General features: G+C 41.2%; 1 protein-coding gene across 5 annotated transcripts in view; it reads right to left on the bottom strand.

Moving 5' to 3' along the window:
* Positions 1–221: 221 nt before the first annotated feature.
* SYT1 (synaptotagmin 1) overlaps positions 222–10890 on the bottom strand; it is a 615410-nt gene continuing 604741 nt past the window's right edge. For all 5 annotated transcript variants that reach the window (XM_086398826.1, XM_086398831.1, XM_086398827.1 and 2 more), the window contains 2 exons: positions 8841–8974; positions 222–3296 (listed from right to left, as the gene is read on the bottom strand). In XM_086398826.1, coding sequence (XP_086254952.1) covers positions 3090–3296; positions 8841–8974 — 341 coding nt within the window. In that variant the 3' untranslated portion in view covers positions 222–3089. The remainder of the gene's footprint in view (positions 3297–8840; positions 8975–10890) is intronic.

The raw sequence follows: 10890 nt of genomic DNA, 5'->3' as shown, positions 1-10890 counted from the left end.
CACGTGTTGAGAATGACACTGCCCAGGAACACTGGGCAGGAACGGCCGAATGCTCTCTGGGCAGTTTTCCCTCTCCAGCCATTCTGTCGTCATAGACACAGGGGCTGGCATTCAGGGCAAGCTTTTGTTTAGCTGCCTGTGTTTCCAGCTGGCCCCAAAGTCAGTAGGCCATGGACTCCCTACCAGGGTCAGGTAAGAAAAAGAGTTGAAAGGCGGCAACATCAACAGGAAATAAAACATTTTTATTGAATACCTGTGTAATATGTTAAGTCATTTTTAAACAACAGTCAGAAAACTACTGTGGAATTCACTACACGAAATGAAACAAAATTTAAACCACCTCATCAAAAATGAAGGTAAAATACAGCTAAAGTAGTTGGCTCGCAGGCCACGAGCCATATGGCAGAAGAAAACACCCCAACATTTCTACAAGATACAGGGAAAATCCACACAGAGAAGCACTCAAGCAGGCAGTAAATATACACGAAGGCAACTAGGCTCATTCTAGAGCATCAGATTCTAATACTTTACACAGCTCTGTCAGAAGGGTGCATGTGGCTTACTGGAGGATGAATCTCAGTCTTGCAGCAGGTTCGGTCACTGACTTGTGACAGATGTAGTACCAGCTGATTCTATGGTGACAGTGTCCCATGTCTGGCAGTGTTGCAAGAGAACGCATTAGTCGTGCTTTAATGCAAGAAATGATGTGTACTTGGCAACTCGAACCTGCTTGTTTCAAAATGTGTGTTTCGGTGCGAACAACTTAAAGCTGAATACAGTGAACTCAAATGTCAATTTCTGATATTCAAGGAACTTAAAAAAGTCAACTCCCTCGCTTTAGTAGGGGCTTATCTTTTAAATCGGAAGGAGTTTCATTTGAATCTTTTTTTTAAAGCAGATGTTTAATCTCACATCAGGACTTGTGCATTTTCTACTGTCTACTTTCTGAAAAAAGTGTGGAGCATCCACAGAAGGGAGAGGTCTTATTCTCCCTTCGTCCTTCAGGTTTATCCCAGTCCAGGACTCTGCTACAACTGGGCTGAAAGGCCAAAGGGCTGGCCTCTGCTTTGATAAGGAAAGAACTAGACAGGAATTCTAGTTCTCTCAGGAAACAGCCAGCCCTACGATTGAAGCTTTCCATTAGCCTTTTTTGAATTCTCTTTGAGGTTTTAAGAACCATGGCAAAATCCAAAAGCCTGAACGTGAGGCTAATGCTTAGCTTCCTTCCATTTTGTTTTGGTATTTTTGAAGACGGACTTTCCCTTCAGAGCATTCCTTCTCTGGCCTGGGAGTGAGAAGGAACCACAGAGGTTGGTGGGAGCAAAGGCTAGGTGCAGTGGAGATCAGAGGCTGCCCTTCGGCTAAGTGGTGGTCTGCTGCAGTGGGGATAAATATGATATATTGCACAGTGCTTGACAAAATGCTGTGTGGTCCACCTCGTGCTTTCTATCGTTCTTGTCCTATGCATAGCTTTTCGGTGCTGAGTTGGTCCTTTGTAATGAGAACTGTTTGTGCTACACACACCTTGGGCAGTGCAGTAGGAGGGAATGGCAGTATTGTTACAATATCACTAAGGAATAGATTGAGTGCTATCCACTGAGGAAACTACGTTACGTGTCTAAGCACACACGGCAGTCACAGTGTTACACAGAGCAGTCCTTTAAGACTCTTATGGAATGACTAGTAGCTTCATAATAGTGCCATTTACTACATAATAACATTGAAAACATGTAAAAACTCCTCCTAAATCAAGCATCTAGTATACATAAGAGGTTGCTTCAGTTTACTAGAACTTGTTCTTGGTTGTGTTTCACCTTTTTTTTTTATTTTAAAGGACAAATTAAAACTTATTTACGTAAAAAGAGCATATAAAAAGATCACTAGCTAACTGTCTGTTTTGGCTTTAATGGAGGTGCATTCAAAACTATGGCTAGTTATTTCCTTCCTCTTTTGATGGGATTACAATACTGTCTGTTTACCACCAAGTAATTTTGTGTCCTAAGCACAGATTGCTGTGTTAAAAATACTCTGCATTCCTTCTAATCCGGTATAATAAAATATTTTGTTATGAAGTCGATGTGCAAACCTTTGGAATCATTGTAGGTGTGACAGCTGGAACGGAATTCACAGGGTGCACGTTGTGTATGAAGGTGAGACGGAGAGCTACTTTTCTTCTTGAATAGTCAGGCAACATTTCGAAATGCCGACTTCTCTCCTCTGCTTCTTCCCACCCCTCCCATCCCTAGATAAATGCGGGTGTGTACACACACACACACACACAAACACACGCACACACGGAATACCATCAAGTCGTTACTCTATGTGCAGTAACATGGAATCATCAACCACTGGTCAGTTGCTTCTGCGAATGTCAGAGTGAAGCTCTGACTTAAGCTCTGTAGATATGCACAGACGGATACTATTCTGTTTGTGGCTGTGCTTCCTGGAGGTCAGGCTGGATGCTGCTCAGATCATGCTAGTTTGCCTGTGAAGAAATTCTACAAAATTGGATTCACCCACCAAATCTGTGGTGCAAGCGTATCTTGGTGCTCATAGGATTCAATAGAAGCTCAGGTTTAAGTTGTCCTTTAAGATGTCAGCTTCACTGTACTAGTGCCTTACAAGTTGAGATTGCTGGAATGCAGATGATACTCTATTTACCGTATAATATATTATCAGCTCTCCTATATCTCAGTCAATTTACGTAGTTTAAAATAGAACATCTTATTAAAAACATCTAGATATACACAGATTAGGAAACGCTTACAACATACAAATACACAAACTAGAAATAAATCTTTAGCATACTGATATGTACAACGGTGTGATACAATAAAGAATTTCCATCATGCTCTATCTACACATCATATTGCTTAAAAGAAGAGTAGATTTGGAGGGCAGTGGTATGATGAAGGGCTTTGGGGCTCTCTACATTTAAATTTGTGCAAATTAAAACAGGATTTGAAGTACCACTGAATTGTGTTAGGAATGCATGGCTGGAAAAACGAAAGGACCCATATTACTGAGGTATTTACAGATACTGGCTAAAGAGCACTATGTGGGCAAACACAGAAAGGCTTCTTCTCCCCTTACTTCTTGACTGCCAGCATGGCGTCAACCTCCTCCTCTACCTGCAGGGTGTGCCACTGGGCGATGGGGCGCCGGGGGTTAGCCAGCATGTCTGACCAGTGTCGCAGCTCCGCCCCGGTGCTGTTGTAGCCCACGAACACTTTGCCGATGGCATCGTTCTTGCCAATCTTGTCATAGTCCAAAACAGTTACCACCACTTGCACTTTCTGAGAGAGGACACAAAATAAGCATTAATCATCCAGCTCTAGAGGTACAGTCCTACCACCAAGCTTCTTTGAGATCCAAGCAATTGGGAGATAAGAAGAACCAATCTGAAAGTACCAGGACAAGGCTGAAAGTCCAGTCCTTCTTGTCATTATTACATCATCAGCATCTTCAAAATACTTAATAAATGTTTCTTTTGGCACAGTTCTAAGACTTTCATGTGAACTGCTCAGTTACATTAGATCCTGTTAACTGCTGTCATGCAGATAAGATGCTAAAGCTCAGAGGAGTTAAATCACCTGCCTGAAGTCATATAAGAAATGAGTGTTCATTTCTTATATGTTTCTGGAGTTCATCTTGTAAAATACCATGCCATGCCGCCCATGTCAACTTGTGTTCACTGTTAAATCCATTTGTTTCCATTGTTTTATCAACAAAATTTCTGACATTAATACTCAGATCATTTTTTTTGGGGGGGTTACAGTTTTCAAAGCAACCATATACTGCAGTCCTATTTCAGGTGGGAAGAGCCAGCATAGTTTAATTTAAAACCACTGTAGAATTTCAGCTAATCGATGATTATTGTGAGTATAAAGTGTGACAATAGAGGGAAAGTCTTCAATAAGTAGTAATTAACTATATTTTTTCTCATTCATAAATTCTCTCAGTAAAAACGAAGTAACTGTGTATCCAGCATTGACATCAGATGGAAATAACCCTTTAAGCTGACAAGATTTACTCCAGTGATTCCATTAGGTTGTGAGGGTTTATTTTATTTTTTCCAAGCTTTAAACTTATTATTTTGCACTGGGGTATAGCCTATTAACAATGCTGTGATAGTTTCAGGTGAGTAGCAAAGGGACTCAGCCATACATACAAATGTATCCATTCTCCTCTAAACCCCCCTCCCATCCAGGTTGGCACATAACACTGAGCAGAGTTCCATGTGCTATACAGTAGGTCCTTGTTGGTTATCCATTTTGAATATGGCTGTGTGTTCATGACCTTCCCAAAGTCCCTGATTATCCCTTCCCCCTGGAAACCCTAAGTTTGTTTTCTAAGTCTGTTTCTTTCTGTTTGGCAAGTTCGTTTGTATCATTTCTTTTTAGATTCCACATAGAAGGGATGTCATATGATATTTCTCCTTTTGCGTGTGACTTACTGTATTCAGCATGACACTCTAGGTCCCTCCCGTTATTACAAATGGCATTATTTCCTTTTTTTTAAATGGCATTATTTCCTTCTTTTTAATGGCTGAGAAATATTGTGATGGCGTATTTAATGCCTTACTTTTTTAACTGGTCAAAGAAAATCTAGGCCAATTTGACATGAAAGAAACGCTTTCTAAAAGTACATTTTAGTTCTTTCTAAGTAACTGATTTGCTTAGTCAAAATAGGCAATGGTTCCAACCTAGAAACCAAGGGAAAATCGGGCCTCAAGACGCGTTGAAGAAGGACTCTCGAGGTCTTTCTCGGGTTGCGGCAGGAAACCCTGGGTTCCCTCGACTTGTGCCGGTGACCTCACGGAGCTTCTCAGGGTGCCTCTGAGAAGTCAGGGATACCGTTGGGTAGGGAGGGGCCTCTCGGGACTCCACTGGGTTCGGTGCAATGGAAGAGGGCCTCATCTCGAGTTGAGGCAGGAAAAGGACAAATTTAGAGTTAAGTGAAATTTATAACTTTTGGTGGCCAGAGTCAAAAGAAGCAGAAAATGTAACGATGGAAGCCAGGGCCAAATGAAGATCCTGCCCAGCTGTGGCCCTTTACTGCTCTATTGTCTGAGGATTGCGTTCTGTACGAACATCCTGAGAGAGGCACCCACACAAAGCTTCAGATCAGAGAAGAATGATCACTTCTGAAAGTGGAATTGAGAATGTAGAATGCACCACACGGGCAGTAAAGGAAGCAAATTTCCATTTTGTGCAGCCGTGGATTGATTCCATTACCAAGAGAAAGACCTATTTACTGGATGGCATTTGGGACCAAGAACAGCGTCATGGTGGTCCTGAGCACTTCTCCCAAGTGACTTATCTGGATGCCATCTGGGGGCAGAGGCACTAGGGGCATCGTGGACAAAGGGAACAAGGGTTTTGGAGGTTGGAGTGAATAGTTGGAGTGAGTTTTGGTTTCACCTAGAAACGTATTGTGGAGAAGGAAATGGCAACCCACTCCAGTGTTCTTGCCTGGAGAATCCCAGGGACGGGGGAGCCTGGTGGGCTTCCGTCTATGGGGTCGCACAGAGTCGGACACGACTGAAGCGACTTAGCAGCAGCAGCAGCAGCAGGAACGTATTGATTAGTAGCAACCAGGACAAAATATCCTTATAAGGGACTTTCCAGCTGTGTATGTAGCATATACATTTTTGGGGAGTAGAGGGATGGTTTGCTACATTTTCCTGTCATTTGGGGAATCAGTATATTTTGCTTCTTTCATGTTTCATGTAGATAGAGGCAGAAAGACAGTCTTATAACCTCAGGATAAATGAAACCTAAGTCCCTATCACAGCATGTTAAATGCTCAATTATTTTCTCTTGGGAAGTGCAAAGCTTAGGTAAGCAGCCTCTTGGGGGAAAAATGAGAAAAAAGAGCAAATTGACTCAAAGAACGGAGAAGACAGGATACAGTCAAAGGCATGCTCATTATTTTCATGCCTCATGGACTCTGTATCAGGCTCTCTCTGTCCTGACAAAATGTTATCTTCTCTGAAAGGCTGCCCCAGAAACCCAGCACACATCTTGTTTCTAATGTGCTTCATTTTTCAATACGTTTGCATTTGCTGAAATTTATAGCTGAAAAGGGACATGTATTTTTTCTTTTAATGTATAGAATTATAGCTCAAAGGAATAGATTTACAATCGGATTTTTTATTGCAATGTCCTGCCTTAAATAGTTTTGTGGAATTAAAGCACAAAATGCCAGGAGGTGTTAATTTCCATAGGACTAATGTCTCAGAACTAAAAAAAAAAAAAAAAAAAAAGAGTTCATCAAATAAATACTGCAAAATAAATTGTCAGAGAAATTTTGGATGTCTTAATTTGCCAGTGGGTCCAAAGCAGTGAGCTCACTGGTTCAGACTAGTTAACAAGTGACTGGGGACAGGGAATCTTCTGCAATGTCATTTACTTGTAGAACAGCTATGGAAAGTAAGTAAGTGTGTACAATCTGCTGCTTCTGCTGCTAAGTCGCTTCAGTCGTGTCCGACTCGTGCGACCCCATAGATGGCAGCCCACCAGGCTTCCCCGTCCCTGGGATTCTCTAGGCAAGAACACTGGAGTGGGTTGCCACAATCTGCTGACATGCGGAAATATATATAAGAAAGGTTATATGAAAACTGTGAACTGATGTGAGGATGGTGGGATTATTGGCAGTTAAAAAACTGGCCTATATTATACAGTAGCTTCTAGCCACAGGCACTTGCTTAGTCGCTTCAGTCGTTTCCGACTCTCTGCGACCCTACGGACCATGGCCTGCCAGGCTCCTCCGTCCATGGGATTCTCCAGGCAAGAATACTGGAAGGGTTGCCGTTTCCTCCCCGACAGGTAGCTGATTAAATTTAAATAAATTAAAATCGAAGTCCCCTGTTACACTAGTGGCTAAGGTGCTCACGGCCCACCTATGGCTGGTGGCTACCGGACTGGACAACACCGATATTCCCATCCTTACAGAGTTCTGTTGGAGCATTAGATCCATTTTCTAATAAAATGCTAATTTGAAGAGAAGGGAATATTAGTATTGTGAATAATAATGGTGGGAACCATATCCTGAGTGTTCGCATGTGCTTAACACTGTTCCAGATGCTTCTACATGCTTCTTGCTTCGCCTGGGTTCTGTTATTATTCCTGTTTTACACACGAGCCTCAGTTTCCTTTTCTTGTTTAACTATTTCTTTATTGGCTGTGCTGAGTCCTCGCTGCCACGTGCCGGCTTTCCCTAGTTCTGGCAAGCGGGGGCTGCTCGCTGGTTGTGGTGCGAGGGCGTCTCATTGCAGTGGCTGCTCTTGTCCCGGGGAATGGACTCAAGCGTGCGGCTTCAGTAGCGGCAGCTCATGGGCTTAGTTGCCCTGTGGCATGTAGAATCGTCCTGCACCAGGGATCGACCCTGTGTCCCCTGCATTGGCAGTTGGATTCTTAGCCCCTGGACCACCAGGCAAGCCCCCAGTTTCCTTATATGTATATAAAACTGGGGTAATAATGGTGCTTCTTTCACAGCATAAGGATTAAATGAGCTTATGCAGGTAAAGTGCATGAGTATGTACCTTGGGCCTATGTACAAAATAAGTATACAATAAATGTGGCTATTATATTAACTTTCTTCATGGAATAAAAGAGTGATTCATTCTTAAAGTACTGTATTTTAAGAATGGATTAAAAGTAAAAATATGCAACTGAAGACTGTTTGCTGACTTTTGTGATTCTGAACCTGTAGAAAGTTCCATGCTGTAGTTTTTAATTGCCCACCCTTCATCTTTCCTTCAAGTCACGAGCAAATTTCCATAGGACTGAAAAGATAGACCCACATCAAATATTTTATAAAGTTTAAAAATAGTGTGGCTTTAACCAATTTGACTCTCTGCCACCCATTAAAAGTTAGTAAAAATAGCCTATAATTAGTGGATGTGAACTTTGGATCCAATAGCCTAACTATGGACTATGAGATAAGAAAACCTAAGCATATTTAAGAATTGCTAAGTAATAAGTGAAAGTGAAAGTTGCTCAGTTGTGTCCGACTCTATGTGACCCCATGGACTATGCAGTCCATGGAAGTCTCTAAACCAGGATACTGGAGTGGGTAGCCTTTGCCTTCTCCAGAGGATCTTTCCAACCCAGGGATCGAACCCAGGTCTGCCGCATTGCAGGCAGGTTCTTTACCAGCTGAGCCACAAGGGAAGCCCTAAGTAGTAAGATTATATGCTATCTCTGTGGCTACATGTAGATCCTATTTTGAACCTATTAACTGCAAGGTCTTTTAATAGAATACTTCCAATCATAATAAATATTATCTAGCAAATTAAGGTTCCTTCTTTACAAAAATAACTATCCATTCCAACTCAGAAACAGGAATCTGAATTTAAACAATTGAAAATACAACTTGACCTAATTTTTCTACTGGTAAAAGATTAATTATGCTGCATATCTAGCATCAACCAAGATATTTCTTTTCTCACTTTTTATTTTTATTTTTTGCTACAAAGAGGTGATAATGAGAAATACTGTGGCTTGAGAGTCAAAAGTTAAAGCTCATTTTTTCTTGACCTTTTAACTGTTGTGGATGTACTTTCTGAATTAGCAGAGTTGTTCTGTTGGTATTCTTTTTCCTACTTTATTTCTGCTCACCAGAATGCTGCTGCTTTTGCTGATGAAGCAGCGTATCCTATGCTGTGTATTTCATCATTTCCCTCTTCACGTAGCTTGAGCATCTAATGTGCGTGGAGTAAGGATGGCAGTTCAAGTAGAGACATGTGCACTGAGAGTTTACAAGGTCTGTGTGTTTAATTTATGCGGTCTGAAGAAACGAAATCGAAGGGGAAGACAAAATATGTTTAACATTACCTGGATTTGCTCAAAGGGTACTTCAAAGCTGAATGACTCATTGTAGTAGGGGTTAAGTGTATTCTTTTTAATTGTTGTCTTTTTCTTCTTCAGCCTCTTGCCATTCTGCATCAGATGAATCTTCACATAAGGATCTGAAAAATAGAAACAAAAACTTTAGGAGATCAGAGACACATATTTTAGATTATAATTGAGTTTATAAAAAGTAAGTGTTTCATATAGGAAAGTAATTGTGTAGCATATGTTTAGTATTTTTAAAAATTTCAAGTGTTTCTTGTTGAAAGATTTTAAGTAACCTATGGGCCATGTATTTTTGGTCATGATATCTCAATGTTTGTAGTTGGATTTAGGAGATGAGAGCAGTGGTGTGCTGGCAAACCTCCTTTTTGGGAAAAAAAAAAAAAGTCTTGATGTAGCATTTGCTAATGTTCATGGTATAAATATTCTCAGCATGGCCAATTTCAAGCTAACTGTTTAACAACTGGCTTAGTAAATTCCTGAAAATTTAGCAGTTGGCTCTTGTAAGCTGGCAAGAAACCGGCTGCAGTATACCACTGCATGGAATAAAATTCTTGACAGAGAGGACAAAGGAGCCGTTTCGTTCTTTCACTTACTCATTTGCTCAAACAATAATAGGCCCTAGGGGTATAGATGTAAACAAACCAGACTATCCCTGTTTTCAGGATAGAACTTCAGACTTGTGGGAGAAATAGACAATGAACTTGAAGAGAAATACATGTGAAAGTATAACTTGAGAAGAGTGCTCTGGAAGAAAAGAGCAGATTGATGTATGATAGAGACTCCCGGGGTGGTATGGTGAGGATGAGGGAAGAATGGAATCATATAGTTAGATCACTTAGGTAAGACCTTTCTGCAGAGGGAACACTGACAGTGAGATGTGAATACTGAAGGGCGAGAAGAGGCTGTGTGTCTGAGTGTGCATGTGTGTGTGAGAGAGAGATACCCAGGATCTGTGCCAGAACATTTCTAGGTAGAAAAGAGCTTCAAGGGTTCAAGGAAAAGCGAATAAGCTGGTAGCACCCCCAAAAGTAATGAGAAAAGGAGCAGGGGAAAGATTCCCTTGGCAGTTTCCCAAGTCTCATTGCTAGGTAAGACAATGGATGGATAAGATGGTTCGCATTACTAACAGATGAATGACCCCCCTACAGGTTATCAAGAACCAATGCCCAAGTTTGATAATAAAATCTACTGTTTCCTGAAACATTTTTCCGTCTGATAGGCAATGCATGTTCATTATAGAAAAATATCAGGGGGCAATGATAAACAAAAAGAGGAAGAAATCATCATGATTTTACTCCCCTGCCATGCCTTCCAAAATTTCTTTCCTTTCTTTCAGAACATGGAGAGCTGTAAAAAAACTTCACAGATATTCTACTCTAATGCCCATGTACTTTTAGAATGTACAGCTGCAGACCAGAGAAGGTGGTTTTTATACCCCTCTTCCAATCCTCCAGTAGAACATAACTTCTGAAGGACAGAAAATTTGTCTGCCGTACTCACTAATTGAATTTACTAAACAGTATCCAGAAGTATTCAATTTTTGTTGAATAAATAAGTGGAACTTATTTAGGGCCTAATAATCTGGGCCTCCTTACCTTTACTTCTCTGTCTTCCCATTGCCCCAAAGCCCAGATTACTTAAATACGTGTAGTCTGCGTTCTTTGTTTTTAATGTTACATCCAGTCAAGGGGCTTGCAATTAAGATTTTAATCAAAATGAAGAATATCTTTAAAAGCCAGATCAAGAAATGAGAAACCATGTGTGTCAACGAAATAGTTGGTCAGTTAAAAAAAGTCCACTGTGAATACTTGCCAATGAAGAGGAAAATGAGAAAAGCCTGCTGCTCTCAGGCAACGCTGATTTTTGGTACAGAGACCTGGCTTGCCTACCAAGCTGCCCGTCTCCTCCATCGCAGCCCCTTACACTGTATAAAGATGGTCAAGCCTCCAGTTGCACCTTGGCACTGACAAAATACCGTGGTACTAAACACTCCCAAATCAGCTTTGATGGCTCCTATGTTCACGTGTGG

The sequence above is a fragment of the Bos grunniens genome, chromosome 5 (genome assembly GCF_055505025.1).
Source record: "Bos grunniens cultivar Pamir isolate PY7600 chromosome 5, Bosgru_T2T1.0, whole genome shotgun sequence".
Taxonomy (NCBI): Eukaryota; Metazoa; Chordata; class Mammalia; order Artiodactyla; family Bovidae; genus Bos; species Bos grunniens.
Note: the sequence above shows the minus strand (reverse complement) of the source record. Positions and strands in the feature narration are given on the sequence as shown.